General features: G+C 45.3%; 1 protein-coding gene across 3 annotated transcripts in view; it reads left to right on the top strand.

Moving 5' to 3' along the window:
- MMEL1 (membrane metalloendopeptidase like 1) overlaps nt 1-22,930 on the top strand; it is a 225,961-nt gene that overhangs the window by 50,341 nt on the left and 152,690 nt on the right. For 2 of the 3 annotated variants that reach the window (XM_088442865.1, XM_088442866.1), the window contains exon 2: nt 8,818-8,981. In XM_088442865.1, the coding sequence (XP_088298991.1) occupies nt 8,828-8,981 (154 nt within the window). In that variant the 5' untranslated portion in view covers nt 8,818-8,827. Of the gene's footprint in view, nt 1-7,298; nt 7,745-8,817; nt 8,982-22,930 lie in introns of those variants that run through there. The other variant, XM_088442864.1, reaches the window with a different exon arrangement.

Below are 22,930 nucleotides of genomic sequence, written 5' to 3' on the forward strand. Positions count from 1 at the left end.
CTGAATCAGGCACAAGGTCCACTAAAGGCCTGATTCAAAGATTTATGCTAATTCAATCGCAACTGCAACGGATCACAGTTGCTACAATATGCTAATGCCTTCCAAAGCACAGCCGAGCATAGGGACGCCCCGACCACATAAACATTGGTACTATTGACGCACATCGGGCAGTCTCTCAGCATATAAGTCAAGTCAAGCTTCAGCTCTCTTGACATGCAGAGAGCTCTCATGCTGTGAAGGAGATCACAATGGCTAATTTATGTGCGGTCATGAAACGGCATTAAAACGGCCAAACGCAACTGCGTTTTTCGAACCACCCCCTCATTACAACCCCCAAACGCTGACTACCTGCCACTCTCCAGCAAGCTTTTTCAGCCTCTGGAAGCTTCTTTCTTTAGGACTTTGTTGTAGGAGTCTGCTCTGTTTGCTGTCGACTCCAAACTGACTCACACTTCGTCCAAGCAGATTCGGGCATTCTAATGTCGGCTGAAGATGGGCACCAGGGGGCTTTACCTAAAGGAGCAACTTCAATGTAAGGCTGCTGGCAGGGGCCTCCTTTCACAATATTATGTGCCTTTTTTTGCCAAAATCATGGTGCAGCTCCTCACTTTATGTGGGTAAAAGATCGGGCAGGTCAATGTGATTCTCACTCAATGTATGGTACATGGAGATGGGATGTAGTCAGCATCCCGGCGTTAGGGATGCTGACGGGCGAAATATCGGAGCCGGGAACCCGACTACAGTATCCCGACCGCCGGCATCCTGAAGGTATAGTTAGGGGAGGGTTAGGTTTAGGGTTAGGCACCAGGGGGAGGGTTAGGGTTAGGCACTAAGGAGGGTGAGTTAGGTTTAGGGTGTGGGCAGGGCCATCTCTTCCATTGGACTTGTTGGGCAGTTGCCCAAGGGCCCGAAGCTTATAGGGGCCCACCAACCTGCCCCCCTACAGCCGCGAGTACTCTCCTCAGTCCCAGTTTCACTTCATCCACCGGCTTCAGACCAGTCAGACAGAGTCTCTCTGCATGTGTGGGGGTCTGATGGGCTTACAGGAGGGTTTAATTTTTTTGCCAATTAAATTTTTTTCCCGTGAGTAGGGGCCCCAGTGCATTGATTTGCCCAGGGCCCACACTGCAGTTAAGACAACCCTGGGTGCGGGGAGGGGGAGGTTAGGATTAGGCACTAGGGGGGAGGTTAGATTTTGGCACCGAGGAGTGAGTATTAGGGTTAGTGGTAGGGAGAGGGGGAGCGTAGGGAACTTACCTTAAGGGAGTTGGGATTCTCACTGTTGGGATGCCACTGTCGGCATTCTGACCAGCGGCATCCTGACCGTCGGGATACCATACACAACCCCTTGGAGATAACTGCCTGACTGAATGCAACAAATTGTGAAATATGTTGTGGAATGAGAATTTTAAGAGCTTCTAAGAATGGAGATTGTATAGGAGGTGGTAATCTCGGGTTGGTGGATGTCTGTAGTGCTATAAAACAACCTGGTAGTTACATATCCTTGGAATTGTCAGATAATTATTCTCATGGTTTACTCTTTCAGTCATCCGGGTGAAATTTATACTAGAAAACACATATAGAATTAAGAACACAAATACCTGTACCAGGATAAAAAAAAGAAACTTCAAATGAAGACAGCCACTCACTGTCATAACTTAAATAAACTACAACGAGGCTCAGACTAGCAGAGCCAGAATACAGTGTGTGGACCCATGACAAGATACCTACTCCATCACTACATCCATCACTGCCAACATGGCTTCCACGTGGCCTGCAATATTCACCATAGTACTCTATTTACATACCTTATACAAACCCAAAAGTTATAAGTTATTACTGGGGTGTAAAGGCTCATACACACTTAGACGATATGTGTGATGAGTGATATTGGACGTGGCGGAGCCCGTTGGTGGTGCTGACATTGGTAAGTGTATACACACTTGCCTATGTCATCCACGATGAATAACGGCGGGGCGGGGGGGGGAGTGGGGCCATCCTGCATTCAGCAGCATGTCATCGTTAAGGATATACTCAGATTGAGCTGCATGTTCAGCCAACTGGGGATATCGTTAACGACCAGCGGGAGGGCACATCGTTAATCGTCCACTGCATACACACTGGACGATATGAACGTTATATCTTTGAACAATATCGTTATCATCCATATCGTTCATAAATACCGTCTTGTGTGTATGGGCACTCTTCAATTGCCAAAGCCCCATGTGTATTTGCATTTTTTGTTGAGCAGTAATAGCAGTAATAGGTACTCACACACTGAAGGAGCCAAGTGCCTCATGTCCGTGCAAGAATGTAAAACTCAACAAAGTCTAGATGGCGCAGGCCGGGTATGTGCAGTAACACATCCGGTGGCCATCTTGGTAAAGGTGCTTGGCCGGCTTCACTACAAGGAGAATAGGAGACAGAGCAGGAGCACACTCCTCTCCAACATTTATTTCAATTCTCACACCCTGGACATGGAAGAGCAGAATGGAATCCTCAGATGGAAAGCCAAATCCAGCCAACTGAAGCAGGTCACAGCACACCACAACGTGTTTCGGATTGGAATCCTTTATCCCTGCATCAACTGGCTAGTGTTGGCTTTCCATCTTGGGATTCCATTCTGCTATTTCATGTCCAGGGTGTGAGAGCTAAGTGATGTGTTTGTTTGGATCGCTAATCAGCCTATTTCGGATAATTGATTTAGGTCTCTACTAACCTTTACGCAGATAATTAGTTTTTATATTTATATTGATTTTATATCTTCATGTATACTACTATTTGTGAATAAATGTGTTCTGTTGTATGGTTATGCACTATCAGTGTGTTTTTACCTTTTATACTTTAAAGGTTTTGTGGCTACTTTACTTCCACATAAAGTAGTGCTTATTCCCATATTTAAAGAATATAGAGACTTCCTTTATGAGAGACTAAGGGGTAAATTTACTAAGAATCGAGTTTCGTCAAGTTTTTTTTTTTTTTTCATCTCGATTTACATCGCCGAATCTCTGGTGATTCGTATTTTTCATCTCTCAACTTTACTAATAAGTGAGTTTAAGTGAAAGTGAGATTTCCGATGGTGAAGCAGATCGAGATTTCTCCCCCGAGTAGCAAGTTTAGTTGAGATTACTCACCCGAGATTGCAGTGTTTTCTCTCTGCCAAACTCTCCCGCTCAAGCAGCCTGCACATAAGAGTGAGATATGTGAAGGCTGCTTGTGTGTTGTACCTGTAAAAAACGTGTTAAATGTTTAAAAAAAAATTACTTAGGGTCCGTCCCCCTCCCCAAAAGCATAACCAGCCCCAGATTGCTTAGCCAGGCCTGGTTCCAAAAATTACGGGGAACAAAACGAGTAGGGTTCCACCATAATTTAGGAACCAGCACCTGACTGCAGGGCCAGTCCTGGTTTTAAATATAGGGGTGAAAAAATTTCATAGGGTTCCCCCTTCAAAACCAGCACCGGACCCAAACCGACCGGCGTGTAATGCAACAGCCAGGAGACCCTATCACCGGGGCTCCATGAACAAAGCATTGACACCTGAAGCCGGTCAGGCCAAGCTTGGGATCTCAGGGAAGGTGGGGACCCCCCAAGAAGGGGTCCCACCTCTCCTGAAATCCCAGGCTTGGTCTGAACCCCGAGGCTCTTCCCAACACCCCTGGGCTGTGGGTACATGGGTAAATAAGTGTTAAATAGTACTAACCTATTGTAATTTACAGTGAAATTACAGGGGACTGCATGCCTGCCCTTTGGCACTTATGGTACTACAATTGCCAGCAGGCAGCCGGCACCCATACCTTCACTGTAAAATAAATAGTTAAATAAAGATACAACACACACCGTATACAGTAACATTTTATTACATACCTACCTATCCCATTGACACATACTTACCTGTTGCCAGATGTTCACGTCCACTTGTCCCATGTTGAAATCCATTTGGATTTCTGTACCTGTAAAAAAAAGATCCTATACTCACCTCCATCCCAGTGCTGGTCTCCGTAGCATTTAGGGGGGTCTTTGCAAAAAAACAAACCGGCACCTGAGCCATATACTTACCATTAGCGGTGTATGTGTGTGACCACATACACCGCTAACCGGCTCCTGACTGCTCAGTGTGAACTGTCAGGAGCCGCCAGCCAATCAGCGGCCGCTAACTGTAGAGCGGATGCTGATTGGCTCCGGCTCCTGACAGTTCCCACGTGGGCTGATCAGTGAGTCAGGAGACGAAGCCAATCAGCATCCGCTCTACAGTTAGCGGCCGCAGATTGGCTAGTGGCTCCTGACAGTTCTCACTGATTAGTCGGGAGCCAGTTAGCAGTGTACACTGCACAATAGGACTCCTGGGACATAAACCTGAGAGTCAATTTTTCACCGGGACGGCACTACAAGAGCTGTTCCGGTGGGTAAGTATTCATGTATGCCAGCGTTAAAAAATGCCAGTATGAATGCGAATGGGGCAGGATGTAATTGTGATACTTGATACATCACATTTTTTGGGAGAGATGTACTAATCCTTGGAAAGAGATAAAGTGGAGAAAGATAAAATACCAACCAATCAGATCCTGTCACTTTACAGGCTGTGGGCTGTATTCATTTAGAGGCAAAAAGTCCGGTTTGGCGAAAAGTTTTCACCAATTTGTGCTTTTTGCCTGTTTTCCGCTTTTCGCCCTATTCAATTCCAGGATGTTTTTTCCTGCGCGAAAACTCCACAGGCAAAAACAGGGCGAACAAGTTTCTCCACCCGGAGGCAGGCGAAATGTAGGTTCGATATCTCTATTTTGGGGTACAAATGTGGGGACTTGATTCAGAACCCTTTGGACACCCCCCCAATGACTAATTAGGCAAAAAAACAAAAACTTTAAGCACCCTAAAAACGACTTGTCATTTTTGGGGTGAAAATGTAGAAAGTGTTGCAAAATGGGTAAAAAGTAGGGTACCTGGTATTTTGGGGGGCTATATTGATGAGTCAGGTGTTTATACTTATTTTATACATTTTGGGGGGAATTCTGTAAGGAAAAGATGAGGTGAGTAGGACTTGATGACTGTCAGGGGGTGTGTCCAATGCTCTATAAAGTCTTACATCTCCCTAAGGGGGAGATGTATCAACCTTAGAGAGATATAAAGTGAAGACATTACTCATAGCAACCAGTCAGCTTATAACTGTCATTGATCTAGCACATTCTATAAATTGACAGAAGCTGATTGGTTGGTATAGGTAACTTTTCCACTTAATCTCTCTCGAAGGTTTGATACATCTCCCCCTAAGCCTTTGTACTGGGTATTTAATGGGGTGGCCAGTGCTTGATGAAGTGGTCTGCTTCATGTTCGTGCCTCATTGTGGCAGGTACAGTAAATGCTCATCTAGAGAGTTGCCTGCTCTCTCAGAGTCCAAGTAATCTCCTCCTAATTTGGGAGTCGCCAATTATAACCGGGGCACAGCGTTAATTTGCTTGATCTCAAAAGAGCAAAGAGAAATAAAAATATTGATACTGTACTTGTTATTATGTAAGCATTGTTTACCCCAGTACATTCCTCAATAAATCATCTAAAGGACCCAATACATCTTTGGTTAATTGGGGCAATTTCATGTTTTGCAGATCATTATCCCAAAAATTGGAAATGTATGGGGTTCACCAATTGGTGATTTCGATAAAAAAGTGATCAAAATCACAAAATCATGTTGTCTAACATGTTTCATTTCTGCGACCAATCGGGGCTTAAGATTGCTAGTGTATTGCGATGATTGGCCGATTGACTGATTGTTTCACCGATACAACAATTGAGAGACTGATGTCTATTATGCAGGGGAGCTGATGTGGTGGTGGGCTGGAACCAGAGAGATCCCGGCATCGTCCTCCAATGCAGCGGGATCTGGCGGAGACTGCAGGCAAGCATGGCAATGAGACAATATCCAGTCCTCGTCAGCCATTACTGCTGAGTTTGCCAGCGGCCATAGGTTCAACGGTGATGTGTTTCCACTGCTCAAGGAAGCCGCAGGGGGAGTCCATCAGCGTTAATGGAGAAGAAAAGAGCTCCTGAAGAAAGAAGACGCCGGAAGTCCTGGAGGATGGGGGATACTATTCAAAAGAGCTTAAATAGGCCGATGCCCACCACGTGAAGATGTGTCCAATAGAAGACTAAAACATTCGGTGTACTGTCTTTATTTGAATATTTTCTTTACAGACGGACTATAGGTGCCAGTCCGGGTATGCTGGAACTTGTGGGCAGGCCTGCTGGTACCTGTAGTCCACTTGTAAATAACAATATTAACTCTTTCAATACCATTAGCTCTGCACCCACCCCACACCCATCGCCACCAGGGGTGCAAGGAATGGCCTACTGTATTTTATTTTTGGGGTCGCCACATTACAAGGAAATCCAGTCCCGGACTGACCAGTTTGGGGCTGGTTAATGTGATGGCAGGTAACCCCATGCTGTGTGTCTCCCTGCTATGGCAGTACCACCTCAGCTGGTTCAGCCTGGTGATGGTTGTTTTGAAATTAGGGGTAAGCCCACATTGTTTTTTCCCCCTTATTTTCCAGTACCAGGCTGAGAGGTCAGGGGCTGGTTACTAATTGGAAAGGGGATCCCATGCATTTTGTTTTTCAATTTTACCCATTCAATTCCATTTTAACCTAATGAAGCCTGCACAGATCTTAATGATCTGAGCATGGCTTCTCTCAAACTCACCTGCCACATGCAATTCTGTAGTTTGGGTGGCCTTTTGGCCTCTCATTAAATTTTCTACATGTGACTACTGACTAGTAAATTATCAATACTTCAAATCTGCAAATCACTGAACAATATCTGTAATGTATGAGTGCAGATTGGGGAATCTTTAAATCAGTGAAAAAAAAATCACAGAATCTGTGAATTGTTTTTATTGTTTTTTTGCAATTGCTGATGAGAGAACATAAGTTTTCCCAAGTTGATATCTCTTACTGTCCTTAACAGTTGTGTCAATTAGATTATCCTGGCTCAGCAGGATTATCTGAAATCATTTGGGATACTTTGCTCTACGTGTATTTAACCTAAACAAAATAAAAACTTAAATGCAGCAATACATTGATCTTGAAAAGGGATTGTTACTAAGTAATGACACTACCGTCCTATACAAGTGCATTGGTTCGAGAGTAAAAGCAAATTATTAGTTTTCAACGGTGGAATTTGTGCAGCTTTCTGCTTACTCCCTCCCCATTCCTCCTCTTTTTCTGTCTTTTTAAATATTGTTCTCCACCCACTCTTGATCATATAGTTGCTCCAAGCTCCAAACAGCTCATTTGAGCACAGAAGTTTTTATGAGGAGTTAGCAGAGGTGAAAAAGGGACAGTTTGCTATAGTAACTCGCTAAGGAGCAGACCTTTCCTTAATGTAATATATAATAGGGCTGTCTGATTTCTGATAGAAGAAAATCAAGCTCTGGAACAGTCAGCATGGATCCTGTATGAGGGAGGAATCACAATGTGGTTTTAAATGCACAGAGATACTGTACCGTGGTTATTATAAGGATCAATAGACCCCCTGTCTCAATGAGGTCTCAGGAAGAAGATCAGGCTCATTTTCTGGATACAATCTGCCAGCAGCACCATTTCATCTCTCTATAGTATTTAATCTCTGGGCACTCTGCAAGGATATAGAGGAGAAAAAAAATTGATTTTTTTACTAACTTATATTACTTTATAGACTTTGTGGAGATGGAAAATGAAGCCCCCAAAATTGTGGACAATCAAATGGAAAAATATATGTAATTATTATTCTTTGTTTCGGAATTTATTTAGCTTATTGCTGTATTATACATTGTGTTTCATAATATACTTTTCTTCACCTATAATGTATTTATTAACCTACTGCCTGTGTAATTGCTATGTTGTCGGAGCCTTGCATGTGTCACTATACACATTTTCAGTGTACTTGCATTTCTCTCTGCTCCTGTGATTGATTGTACTATTACGAACACCTCTCTCCCCCCCTCCAACTCTCTCACCTCTCTCTCTCTCTTTCTAAACCTCTCTCTCTCTCTCTCTCTCTCACCTCTCTCTCTCTCTCCTCCTGTGATGTGATTGCATCCTTGCACTATTACGAACACCTCTCTCCCCCTCTCCCACTCTCTCACCTCTCTCTCTCTCTCTTTCTAAACCTCTCTCTCTCTCTCTCACCTCTCTCTCTCTCTCCTCCTGTGATGTGATTGCATCCTTGCACTATTACGAACACCTCTCTCCCTCCCACTCTCTCACCTCTCTCTCTCTCTCTTTCTACACCCCTCTCTCTCACCTCTCTCTCTTTCTCTCTCACCTCTCTCTCACTCTTTCTACATCCCTCTCTCTCACCTCTCTCTCTCTCTCTCTCTCTCTCTCTCTCTCTCTTTCTCTCCTTCTCTCTCACCTCTCTCTCTACTCCTGTGATGTGATTGCATCCTTGCACTATTACGAACACCTCTCTCTCTACTCCCCTCTCTCTCACCTCACTCTCTCTTTCCCTTCCCTCTCTCCCCATCTCTCTCTCTCATTCTTTTTCTCTTTCTTTCTTTCTTTCTTTCTTTCTTTCTTTCTTTCTTTCTTTCTTTCTTTCTTTCTTTCTTTCTTTCTTTCTTTCTTTCTTTCTTTCTCTCTCCCTCCCTCCCTCTCTTTCTCCTCTCTCTCTCTCTCTCTCTCTCTCTCTCTCTCTCTCTCTCCATCTCTCTCTCACCGTCTTTTCATTCTCTACTAAGTCCTCGCCAGGTGTTCATGTTAGTGCCACCAGCTTTTCAGCTGGCTTTAAGCTGGCAATACCCCTATATCTAAATATATCCTTTTTTTTTTGTTTTCTTCTATTTTGAAGAGTTACAATAATGGGGAAATCTGAGAGCCAAATGGACATAGTGGAGAAATCAAATAAATCTGTAAAAAAATCATGGAGCATCATCGAAATCGGTCTCTCCGTGCTGCTTTTTTTGATGACCTGCGGACTGATTGCCCTCTTGGTCCTTTACACGTCTAACAAAGGTAAGACTGCTGTACAGTATGTGATAATGTCCTGGGCATCTGTCAACCCCGAACTGGTTAATGGACCCATGCCAAGAGATGGTTTCACCGCTGAAAGTCAGACGCCTGTCCTAATTTCATTTTAATAATCAGTTCTGCTACGCTCAATGGCTCAGTAATCAGAAATCAATAATGTTTTCAGTCGATCATGCTCACAGAGTGTAAAAGAATATTCCAGGGCTTATAGGTTTGTATAGAATGCAATCTGCCTCCTCTTTTAACTGAGCAATCATGCTTGGCAGTCCTATGTTAACTCCTTACTGCTGGTCTATCTGATCTTCAAAGTGTCAAACAAGTTTATAATGGCACCCGAACTTTGAACCAATTGCAGTAGTTTAATCACACCTCGCAAATGCTGTATATCTCCGAGAATTATAATACTGTAGTAATAATTAATGTGCATGTCAATAAAATATTTATTTTCTGTAAAGTGCAGCTTAATTTTATTTTGGAATGTATTAATAAATGCATGCATTATGTTGGTTTTTTGCAATATATTGCTTTGTTAAAATACCACTCCTCATTTTCCTGTTGTATTTGTGTTTTGTAGCAATGTGACCTATAGATGTGACTATTGATAATTATGATCAGTGGCTGACAGCTCCATATCTATATATGAAAGAGGAGGAACATAGAAATAAGACCTTAAATATAATGTAATTTTTTTTAATGATTATTATTATTATTATTATTATTTAATAATATAGTGCAGCATTTTCTGTTGCACTTTACAATTGGGAATAAACACTAATAAAACAAGACTAGGTCAGACATATAGGCATGAGGGCCCTGCTCGCAAGCTAACAATCTATAAATTGTTCATTAAATGAAAAATAAATAAATTATACTTCATTGCAAACCACCCTCTTGATAATTTAGTAAGACAATGTGGCCTGAGATCGCCATACGTGTGGAATTTCATGGCAATGAGAGACATTCGTTTGGATCAATTAAACTATGTAGAGAAAAACAAAAAGGTTGACGAACAACTTTTGTGGAGTTATTGGCTGCCATCCCTGGGTGGCGATGTGATCATGTAGACTGATCTGAAGGTGTCTTGCCAGATTTACAGAGGTAAAAAGAGTAAGAATATACGTTTTCCAAAAACATTTGGCAGAATTCCATTGGTACAATTGCATTAATGAAACACGTTCATTTGTGATGACTTTCAATGAGGTTGAAACAACACTGAAATATAAATTTCAAAAGAACTCTCTTATTTCCAAATCTGTTTTGGGTGAATTGCGGTTTGTAATTATCCAACACAATTTAAAATAATATCCGGTATCCAACACAATTTAAAATAATATGTTTCAGGTTATTTTTTTTTGTACAACTTAATGATTGTTTAAAACCCTAAGGCCTCGTACGCTCTGCTGCCAAAATCAGGTGTTCAATTAGCATTCTTAAATCCCGCTAAACACACTTTAATACTCATTGTTCAAAAATACGTTATATTATAAAAAAAATTCCTTACAATGACGTTTTGTAGAGATTCTTATTAATTTTCACAATTCTAACTTTAAAAACAAAATATCCACGCAGGAAAAGTCTTATACATCTATTACAGATTTATAATTTACGGCTTTATTCAAAACTGAAATTTATGTGGATTTTTTTGTTTCTTTTAATTGTTGTAAATTAAAATAGTCTGACGGTGAATGGTTTTTTTTTTTAATCATTTTGGAGTTCAATGTTTTTATTAGTTTTCCATGAGTTATTTTAATCAAATTTTTTTTTTTGTTCAGCTATTTATAGATTACGGTTTAATAGACAAAAAGTTAAAATGTTATATATTGTACGTTTTCAAAAGAATTGCAAGTAAATAGCTGTTTATGTTGGTGTTTACTGTGACATTTTAAATTACACTTTAACATGTAATAATAAAACGTTTGATAAATTGAAAGTTGCAGCAGCCTCTAAAGGAAAAGTATGTTAAGGTATTAACTGGTTCACAGACATACTGTACACTGTTGTATTTGTCTAGTGTCAGCAGAATGGCATGTTTTTATTGTTCTCTATTTTCGTAATTCTACATTTACTTGGACTGATTCTGAGTTGGATAGTAGTGGCAATGCGGACGGATCTAGCATATTTTAGCGTATTGCGCTTTCGCCAAAGAAAAAAATCATGACTGCGCCAAATCAGACTCAAGCGCATGGACTGAGTTGACTAGAGCATACGGATTGATTTATCCTTCGACGGACCACACTATCTCTGAAATGGGTATGCTTGGCAATGACCTTGTGAATTAACTTTCGTCTTGTAGGAGTGTTGTGGGAGTGAAAGCCGACTTTCATGTTTGATCGCAACGTGTGTACGGAGGTGGGGTGCCTGTTTCAGACAGATATTTTGCAGCCAGCATTGGAGTGTGGGCAAGTTCAGATACTATTAATGACAGCTAGGTCTGTGGATAGGAAAACAGTGGGCAGGATAGGCTTCCACAGGCAGTCGTGTGGATTTTCTGCATACACGGGCAGGTTTTCATAACGACGTAAGCAGGAAGCCGTCGTCACCTGGAAAAGTCAAAATCAGCTCCACTGTGTCTCTCTCTCCTTCCCTGAAAAGCCACATCCCTGTACAATGCCTCCTTTACTTCTGCTGTTGAATCTGTTGCTCTGGCAATCACTACTCACCCTCGCAGATCCAGACCTCAACCCTGGCATTCTATATGCAGCAGTTACTTACAAAAATGTTCATGTACCGCTGAGCAACAGTGGAGGAAATCCTCGCTCTAAAGCAGATTTCCTCCACTTCAAATGTATGCTCTCATCCTATAGTGCTGCCTTTCCCTCTCCAAACAGTCATATTTCAATAATCTAATTTCCTCCCAGTCCTCAAACCCCCAGCATCTCTTCGCCACCTTCAACTCACTTCTCTGCCAACCTACTCCAAGCCTCCCCTCCTCAATCTCTGCCCCTGGCTTTGCCACCTACTTCACTTTTAAAATTGACTCCATACATCGGCATCATATCCCCGCCGACCCTCAGCACCCCGCCCCCTCCTTTGCTAGCCTATCCCGCCCCATCCATCTTGCCAGCTCTGACTTCCTTTTTCCCTGTATCTGGAGATGAAGTCATGGCCCTCATCTGGTCTCCCATCTCCACCTTCCCCCTTGACCCTATGCCCTCCTCCACTACCTCTTTGCTTTTGCCTGTTCCCATCTTTCCCATTTCCTCAATCTCTCCCTCTCATCTGGCACTGTCCCTTCTGCATTCAAGCATGCCTTTGCCTCCCCCATTCTTAAAAAAACCTACCCTTGATTCTAACACTCTCTCCAACTACCGACCCATCTCTCTCTTCCCTTTTGTCTCCAAACTCCTGGAGCATATTGCTTACAATCACTTTAACACCTTTCTTTCCTCCCACTCCCTGCTTGACACATTTCAGTCTGGTTTCCATCCTCTCCACTACATTGAAACTGCCCTGATGAAAGTCACCAATAACCTCCTTGCTGCCAAGTTCAAGGGCCTCTACTCTCTGCTCATTCTTCTTGACCTCTTTGCTGCTTTTGACACACACACACAGTGGATCAGTATTTCCTCCTGCAAATCCTTCACTCCCTTGGTCTACATGATAGTGCCCTCTCCTGGCTGTCCTGCTACCTCTTTGACTGTTACTTCTCTGTCTCCTCTCATGACTCCACTTCCCCTTCACCTCCACTAACAGTAGGTGTTCCCCAAGACTCTATTCTTGGACCTCTCATATTCTCCCACTATACATCCTCTTTAGGTAGGCTAATCAGCTTGTTTGGCCTCCAATATAACTCTATGCTGATGACAATCAGATCTACCTTTCCTCCCATGACCTCTCCGCCTCTCTCCTCATATCTCCAACTGTCTCTCTGCAATCTCTTCCTGGATGTCCCAGAACTAATCGTCTTCCAACCATCCCGCATAACCTCACTTACCACAATCTCTTTATCTATTGCCAGCACAACCATCTCATCCTGCCCCCAAGTGCACTGTCTTGGAGTTATCCTTGACTCCTTCCACTCCTCTCTATCCTGCAAACCACACAGCAGAACCTTTCACATTCCTGCCATTTCCATCTTAAAAATATTTCCAGGATCAAATATTGCTACTAAGACTCATCCACTCACTGGTCATCACCAGATTGGACTATTGTAACTTCCTCCGATCTGGCCTCCCTGACTCCAACCTCTCTCCAATCAAATCTGTCCTCAATGCTGCAGCCTGGCTCATCTTCCTCTCCAAATGTACTACATCTACCCCTTCTCCTATAAGCCCTACAATGGCTCCCCTTCCCCTTCAGAACCCAACTCAAGCTCCTCGCACTCACTTACAAAGCCCTCACCCCATCCTCTCCTACATACATCTCTGACCTTATCTCCCTTCACACTCCTGCCCACACTCTTCACTTCTTAAAAGAATGCCGCCTTTCCTGCCAACTGATTGCTTCCTCCACGACTGCCTCCAATATTTGGGGTTATGCTGCAGGGGGTGGGAGGTTAGGGTTAGGCACCCCCGGAGGTGGGTAAGGGTTAGGCACCTAGCCCTAACCCCTGTCAGAATTCTGCACATCGGAATGCCGCTGTCGGTATTTTGACAGCCAGCATCCCGACTGCCAATCTCCCATACCCAACCCTTGGAGTGAAAGTGGCTGCTTACCAATATGTAGCCAATTTAACTATCTGTAAGTTAATAACAGCACTGAGTAGGGACGAGAGACTCTTGTCAAACTAATGCAGGAAGACTGAGGTTTCAATGTTCCCTCTCTATGAAAGACGGTTCATATAACACGGATTATGTAACTATTGATTGCGTGATAAAACCTTCCAGTCTATTGCAAGAAAAGTTCTTGAAAGGTAATTTAATGCTCTATTTTATTTCTATTTCCAAGAACAGCCATAGCGTTTCATCATAGCAACGTGCAAATATTTCCATACTCATAGAAAGAATTAATCAGTTTGTTTTATGACGGTTAGTTAATTCAGTGATTCCATTTGTAAATGACAATATATAAATCAGTTGAATAGGATTTACTAGCCGGCACCCTGGCTCAATAGACTGTCCTCGATTCTGCCACGGCTTTTATATCTTAATGCCAACTAAACGAGGATTGACAGAACAGATGGAACAGCAAACATGATGCCAGATTGCATGGGGCTTGGTGATGTCATTTACGTAATGGGCAGATTTGTGGCAAAGATTGTGGCGCTGCTATAGACGAGGGCGGAACATTGCGTAGCTCTCAAATGTGCAGGTAGGGGATTTTTTGGTGGCAGGGGGGCTATTCTGTGTGTGCGTGCACTGGTGCCTGGTAATGCCAGGTGGACCCCATCCCTTTGTAGCCACCACGCTCACCCCATTCTCTCCAATGACTCTGCTCTGCTCTAGTAAAAGCAGAGGCCCCTTCAGAACTGGAACATGCACATTGCACACATACAGGGGTCCACTTACTAAGCAGTGTTAGGAGACAGAGTGAAAAGTTATAAGGTGCCAGCCAATCAGCTCCCAACTGTCATTTTCAAACACAGCCTGTGAGATGACAGTTGGGAGCTGATTGGCTGGCACCTTATCACTTTTCACTCTGCCTCCTAACACTGCTTAGTAACTAGACCCCACAGTAAGTAGCAGTGTTACTGTAACGCGGGAACAAATACTTTTCAGAGCCCCGGTAATTATGTATCCATCGCTGCAACACACGGCAGTTTGGGTACTTAATTATGATGATGAAGAGGCTCCTAGATTTGGGTACACACTTTATCATTTACTGCCCGACCTTGCGAATGATTGGTTGTATCTTCCCGACTGATGTACTGCACATCAGATAGGACGATGCCATGGACCGTGCAGTGTTGTCACATTAATCATGTAACGTTGTATCATGTTGCCATACGACAGATTGTGCAGTATGTACGGCTATGCGATATATCATCACTATGCATCGCCGCCTCGCAGAAAGCAGGTCGACCTGAGATAACACGACTCTGAACCTTCCTGTTGGCTGGGATACTTTCAGTCAGGGCCGGCTCCAGGGGTCGGAGCACCCTGTGCCAGCTCTCTCTAGTGCGCCCACACATCGTGCGCCTCCTACGTGGTGTTATTTGGAGGCGTGCCTGCATGACACGCCTCCAAACAATGTCAGACTGAGGGGGGCCTCACTAGCTGGGCTTCCCCCAGCCCTTTCCTGTCACCGAATGGATGCCGCGCTGCATCCATTCAGACTCCGGGGTCCGGTACCGCCGCACAGCTGCGGTGGTGGGGTCCCCAACCTCCCGATTTGTCCACCCGTGGGCCACTTCGGCCCACGGATGGAACAGCGGGACAGTACTGTTGGGGAGGGGTGCACCCTCTATGGGCGGTGCCCCTGTTCGACTGCACTGGTCGAACACCCCTAGAGATGGCCCTGCTTTCACTACAGTGGAGTTAGGCAGCCTGCCAGCTCCTAACCATTGATACTTATTAGAAGCAGTTACCCTTTTATCTGAGTACACACCTGAATGTGTGCAGCCAGTGGAGTAGAGATGTAATGTAATGATATATATCACATCGCCGTACACAGTGCACATGCCTCATGTAACAACACCACGTCATCCGTGGAATTGTTCCATTGGGCGAACAGAGCATCCAATGGGATGATGCAATGAACAACCAGTGAGAACGGCAGATTAGGGGTACACCCACTATATGGAGGTCGTGCAGATTGGTCAAAAGTACGAAAATTGCAAGATACATCGTATAGTGTGTACCTGGACTAGGGCCTGATTCGGACCCACTTGCGAGCGCACAGCACTCGCAAGCGTGTCGATATTAGGGATGTGCGCTGGACCATTTTTGCCGTATTTGGATTTGGTTCTAATTCGTCGTCCGGCTTTGGATTTAGATTTGCCAAACTGCGGTGACTGGCTTTGGATTTGGATTTGGATTTGGATTTTTTTACAAAAATTGACAAAAAAAGCTAAAATCACATAAATTGGTCTTTTTTTTCTTCCTAGAGTATTATTAACCTCAATAACATTAATTTCCAGTCAATTTAGGGCCTGATTCAGACCCACTCGCGAGCGGCTGTCCGCTCGCAAGTGGGTCGATGTTATGGACTGAGCATGCGCACGACGGAGGGAGCTCCGTCGTGCGCATGCGCCAGACGCGACGAGCGAAGGAAAGTCCTTCGCTCGGTGTGTCCGATCAAAGGGGGCGTGCTGTCAATGTTGATTGACAGCACGCCCCCTTTGGTGGGCGTGCCAGGGGCGTGCCTCCCTGACGGAGGCGTTCCCACGGGAACGCCTCCCATCAAAAGCCGGCCCACTGACATCACTAGTGATGTCAGTGGGAGTGATTTTGGCTCTGATAGAGCCAAAATCACTCCGGAGCTTGCGGTTGAAAACCTCAACCGCAGGCTCCGGCTCGCAAATTCGATGGTCGCGATGGTCTCGACCATCGCGACCATCACAATGCACGCTCGTATAGCCTGTGGGTGGTGACCCACAGCTATACGAGCGTCCAGGAGGACGCTCCATGAAAATGGAGCCCGGCCCTCATTCAGAGCGTGCGCTCTGCTCAGAGCGTACGGCTCTGATTGAGGGCCTTAGACCATATCACAGCTTATAATATTGTTTTCAACATTATTGGCCAAAGGTTGCAGTGAGCTGACTGGTTACTAAGCGACAAAGCAGCGGCACAACGACACAGACACCACAGTATAAAGCACATCTATGACACATTGCCACACAGCAGTGGCAGAAATGAAAAGTAGTGCACCCACCCAGTGGGGTACGGCCAGCAGAGTCACAGTACTTGTTTACAAAGTGGGCTACGGCCCTAGGAGTCACAGTGCACAATCTTATTAGCATTACACCGCACATAGGGCCTGATTCACATTACACCATAAAGTAGTGTCTCTTATTTATGTTACGACACACAGTAGTGCCCCTTTTACACAATGCCCACAGTAGTGACCCTTTTACACAATGCCCACAGTAGCGGTATCCCTTACACAATGTCCCCCAGCAGTGGTGCCCCTATGCAGTCCCCTTAGTAGTAGGGTCCACTATGCAGTGCCCCCTGTAGAATGCCCCCCAGTAGTATGCCCCCCATTAGCAGGCCCCCCCCAGTAGTATGCCCCCCATTAGCATGCCACCCAGCAGTATGCCCTCATTAGCAGGCCCCCCCAGTAGTATGCCCCCCATTAGCATGCCACCCAGTAGTATGGCCCCCCCAGTAGTATGGCCCCCCCAGTAGTAGGCTGCCCCAGTAGCAGCCCCCCCCCAGTAGTAGGCTGCCCCAGTAGTAGCCCCCCCTGTAGTATGGGCCCCCCCTGTAGTATGGCCCCCCCTGTAGTAGGCTGCCCCAGTAGCAGCCCCCCCCAGTAGTAGTAAGCCCCCCCAGTAGTATGGCCCCCCCCAGTAGCAGGCCCCTCAGTAGTATGGCCCCCCCAGTAGCAGACCCCCCCAGTAGTATAGACCCCCCAGTAGCAGGCCCCTCTGTAGTATGGCCCCCCCAGTAGTATAGCCCCCCCAGTAGCAGACCCCCCCCAGTAGTGCAGACCCCCCCCAGTAGTATAGCCCCCCCCAGTAGCAGGCCCCTCTGTAGTATGGCACCCCCAGTAGTATAGCCCCCCCAGTAGCAGACCCCCCCCAGTAGTGCAGATCCCCCCCAGTAGTATGGCCCCCCCAGTAGCAGACCCCCCCCAGTAGTATAGCCCCCCCAGTAGCAGGCCCCTCTGTAGTATGGCCCCCCCAGTAGTATAGCCCCCCCAGTAGCAGACCCCCCCAGTAGTGCAGACCCCCCCCAGTAGTATAGCCCCCCCAGTAGCAGGCCCCTCTGTAGTATGGCCCCCCAGTAGTATAGCCCCCCCCAGTAGCAGACCCCCCCCAGTAGTGCAGACCCCCCCCAGTAGTGCCCCCGGCCCTGGCACAAATAAAAAAATAAAAAATAAAAACTTACCTGTATCCCCGCTCCCGCGCCGTCCGCTCTGTCACACGCTGAGGAGGGAGCCGGAAGACAGAGCTCATGTGTGAGCTCCAGCCGGCTCCCTCCGTACAGCAGCCAATGAGAGCCTGTGTGACTCTCATTGGCTGCTGTGACAAACACACAGCTGCCGCTGGCGGCTGTGTGTCTGTGTCTGTGTAGGGCAGAGCGCTATCACTGCGCTCTGCCCTACACGCGAGGAGATCTGATGTCGGATTCTCTAGTGAGAATCCGACATCAGGCGGCCGCCGTTCGGCCCCGAACGGGGATCTATGAGAGCAGGAGGTCCACTCGGGCTTGTGAGAGCTGAGACCCTACCACAGGGTCTCCTCGCAAGCCCGATGTTCGCGATATAATCGCGACCACCTCCAGGCCACTCGCTAAAGCTGTGGGTGGTCAACCACAGCTTAGCGAGCAGCCTGAAGTAAAAATAAAATAAAAAATCCCCGCCCTGATTCAGAGCGAGCACTCGCCAGCAGCGAGCAGCTCTGAATCAGGCCCTTAGTCCTCCAAAGAACACACATTTAAATATTGTAAATACTATTATTGTTGTATGTACAGGTTGAGTCTCCCATATCCAAAATGCTTGGGACCAGGTGTATTTTGGATATCGGAATATTCTGTATTTTGGAATATTTGCATACTATAATGAGATATCTTGGGACTGGGACCCAAATCTAAACACAGAATGCATTTATGTATTATGTACACCTTATACACACAGCCTGCAGGTTATTGTATACTGTATTTTTAATAATTTTGTGCTTTAAACAAAGTTTGTGTACATTAAACCATCAGAAAGCAAAGGTTTCACTATAGTCATGCTAAAAATATTCGGAATATTTGGATATGGGAGACTCAACCTGTAATAATAATATATACTATCTCTACTACTGCTACTACTAATAATAATAATAATAATAATAATAGTAATAATAATAATAATAATGATAATAATAATAGTAATAATAATAATATAATAAATAACATCTACTTATTGTATACTGGGGTTGCCTTTTGAATCCACTTCTCATGCAATATGTTACAAACCATGCTAAATAATTTTCATGTGTACCTAGTACATATTGTGCCCATTTTTTTAATCTTGGTGCATTACAATCGGGCCTGATTTAGAGATGTATGTTCATCCGATGATGAGCGTATTTCTCCGAGGATTAGGGGGTCTGCGCCTACGCAGGAGCTGGTTCTGCGCATGTGCAGAATAGGTCCTGCGATTTCGCTCTTAGGGCCTGATTCAGACCCGCGGGTCGATGGTCAGCCAGTGAGCACGCGCGGCGTGCGCAATGCGCGTGTGGGAGCCCCGTAGCGAGTGAGAACTTCACTCGCTTCGTGGTTCGCTACAAAATGGGGTGGCTGTCGATGTTGATCAACAGCTCGCCCCGTTTTGTAGCCGTTTGTGGGCGTCCCTACTGACATCATTCGTGATGTACCACAGCTATGCGAGCGGCCTGAAGGCGGATTTCTTTTTAAAAAGCGAGCGCTCGCAAACAGTGATTTCCTCTGAATCAGGCTCTCAGACCCCCCCCCCCCTCCACAAGCTGCAGCATGATTGACATGCTGTGGCGTGTGGGGGCCGGAGCAGATTCCCAGCCTCTGGAGTGACCAGCACCGGGTCAGGTGGTGGAAACCTTAGGATCCCACAGCCTGAGCAAAGGAGCAAACATCATGACCATCAGCTGATTTTGACTATTACAGACATCAGATTGACATCGGAAGCCGATGGTTAGCAACCATCGCAAACCTGGTATCGAATGTAAAAACTATTTCCATCGAACCAGGGACATCTGTGGTTGCTAACCATTAGCTTCCGATGTCCATTCCTACTATGCGTATTCACTGAGGGGGTGATTTACTAGGCTCTGAAAAGTGATAAACTGGAGAGTGATAAATGACCAGCCACTCAGCTCCTAACTGTCATGTTACAGGCTGTGTTTGAAAAATGACAGTTGGGAGCTGATTGGCTGGTGGTTTATCACTCTCCAGTTTATCACTTTTCAGAGCTTAGTACATCTGGCCCTTTATGAGGTGAAAGCAGAGCTCTAGGTATGCAGACAAATACAGTTGGCAGTAAGTATGCAATGAGAGATACAGTAATTATAAAAGCATTAACGTGGCATATTGATGTGTAGAGGAATTTATATTTTTACCAGATCAACATATATCAATATTAAGTATTTAATATTCTTTATACAGATTTATTTTGTGCTGTGAAATCCAGTCCTCTCATTTCTTTTTGTCGGAAATGTCCACATTTGGGGCTGAACACTGAGATAGCAGCTGCTGAGTTGCCTTTCTCACTTAGGGGTCTATTTACTATGCCTTGGACGGAGATGAAGTGAACGGTGATAAAGTACCAACCAACCAGCACCTAACTGTCATTTTTCAAACACAGCCTGTGACATGGCAGTTAGGAGCTAATTGGCTGGTACTTTTATCTCCATCCAAGGCTTAGTAAATAGATTCCTTATTAGGCTAGGTGCAATGAGAGTAGAGGACATGAGGTGGCAGCAGCGAGGAGATGGAAGGTGATATGAATGGAGGTGGAATGGTGGATGAGGCAACCAGAGAGCTAGAGCTGAAGTCTGGGATCAGGTAGCAAGAAAGGCAGAGATGCATCTCTCATCCGCTATTTAGCATATGGAGCAAGGTGGCTACTTACAGCAGAGGGGCCAGCCACTAGAATCCCAGCAAGTTGGATTAAAAAGGAAAATTCACAGAGGTGGCCACCGAACAGCGCCCCTTGCATTGTAATGCCCACATCTCACTGCCCTAGTTACTGCCCTGTCCTACACTAAATGAATGACCTTCCTATTACATAGGTATATGTGTGACCTGAAAATACACAGGACTAGAATAGGCTTTTTTTTCTGTTTAGTCTAAACACCAGTGAATTTCATATTGTATAGTGATATTGAAGGAAGCCAGATAGAAGGATGAGATACAGAATTCACTGTATTATTCTGCTAAGTAGGTGAAAGGAAATCTCAGTCGCAGCATGAGGCTAATGAACTATTTAATTGCAAATGTATTCTAAAGAGTAATAATAACTCTTTAATTCCCACAACAGTGATGCTTGATCCGCAGTGGTCCCTGGCTTTAAAATACGTAATAGCTTTCTTTGTGTACCTGCTCCTGTGTGGGCTAGTTCTATAGTACTGTTTTGTTAGGGATACCCTATTGCACTTTGCTGGTGAGGAAGATTGTGTATGTGCTCTGCTAACATGGGTTCTTCCACCTAGTAAGCCAAGAAATAAATAAAGCAATACTTATCCTATTGTAGGTGGTTGTTGTCAGGGCTAGATTAAGGTATGTGGGGGGCACAAGGGCAACTAACTTGTGTAGGCCCCCGCCAATAAGATTGACAATATAATATGCTGTGACACCCCCCTATATGTATGGCTTGTATTGTGCTCTCAACTCCCGTCTATGGGGTAAATTTACCAAAGTGAGAGTTTTTAGAAGTAAGTTTTAAAAGTGATGTTGCCCATAGCAACCAATCAGATTCTACTTAACATTTAACTAGCACCTTCTAGAAGATAATAGCTAGAATCTGATTAGTTGCTATGGGCAACATCACTTTTAAAACTAAGGGCCAGATTCAGACCTGCTTGCGAGCGCATAGCACTTGCAAGCGGGTCGATGGCCGGGCAGTGCGCGAGCCCCGGAGCGAGTGAGAAATCATTTGCTCCGGAGCTCGCTACAAGACGGGGTGGTTGTTGATGTTGATCGACAGCTCGTCCCGTTTTGTAGGCGGGTCGGGGGGGGGGGGTGGCTGCACAAACGGAGGCGTTCTCGAAGGAACGCCTGCCATTTGTGGGCGGCCTTACTGACATCACACGTGATGTCAGTGGTGATCTTCCTGCTCTATTAGAGCAGGAAGTTCACTGGGGCTTGCGGTGGACGAGACCCTACCACAAGGGTCTCGTCGCAAGCCCAATGGTTGTGATAATCACGACCATCGCCAGGCCACCCGTTAAAGCTGTGGGTGGTCAGGTAAAAAAAAAAAACGTCCCGCCCTGTTTCAGAACGAGCACTCGCAAATAGCGATCGCCTCTAAATCAGGGCCTCACTTCTAAAAACTCTCACTTTAGTAAATTTACCCCTAAGTCTTGTATCATGCTCACATCACCCTCCATCTCCATGTTGTGCTCATCTGCCCAAGTGGTTAACTTGTCTCAATCTCATCTGTCTCTGTCGCTGACTAGGTGATGTTGCCAGGTGTTGGCCCCTGAAACAGGTATCGCCGGAGAGAGGGGACTCGGGTCAGGATCCAGTCACCTCTTTAGGCGACCATAACAGGCACCATCGGTACTATGGCTGTGGCCTGTGGGGGCCTTCCATGTGTAGGGGACCCTGAGTGACCACCCCGGTCATCCCGTCTATAAGCCGGCACTAGTTGTTGTGGTAGTGTTATACAGGAGTGGTAGGTAATGCGTAGATGGTGGATACAGCTGAGGTCCATAGAATGTGGTTGAGGGAGTGTAATGTGGAATTAAGGTAGAGGCATCGGGCACAGTGCCCAGGACCCCCCTTGCAGCAGCCCCACACAAACACGCCTGGCCGGAGCAGATTGTTGCACTGTGCAGTCCCGAGCATATTCTAAAGGCTTGATGACAAGTGGGGGGAGGCCCAGAAGTCTTAAGTGCCCTATCTCCTTTCTTAAGTGCCCCGGAACCCTCTAAGGCTTAATCTGGCCCTGAAGGAGCGTGATGGTGCCACGGGGTGTAAAAGAGAATAATGGGCATATTAATACTGGAGTACAATGAACTACAGTTGTTACATAACTATATTTATATTTTCCCCTTGGACAATATTTCCACTTACAATTTACACATTTCCTGGTCGTCACCTGTTTTTTTTCCCAATCTATTTCCTCTATAGTCACCAAACGCATAATGCCAAACATAGACGTGATCAATTATTTCTTAAAGGCATAACATACTATAATAAAAAAAC

This window comes from Taudactylus pleione, unplaced genomic scaffold, assembly GCF_031769625.1.
Source record: "Taudactylus pleione unplaced genomic scaffold, aTauple2 ptg000318l, whole genome shotgun sequence".
Taxonomy (NCBI): Eukaryota; Metazoa; Chordata; class Amphibia; order Anura; family Myobatrachidae; genus Taudactylus; species Taudactylus pleione.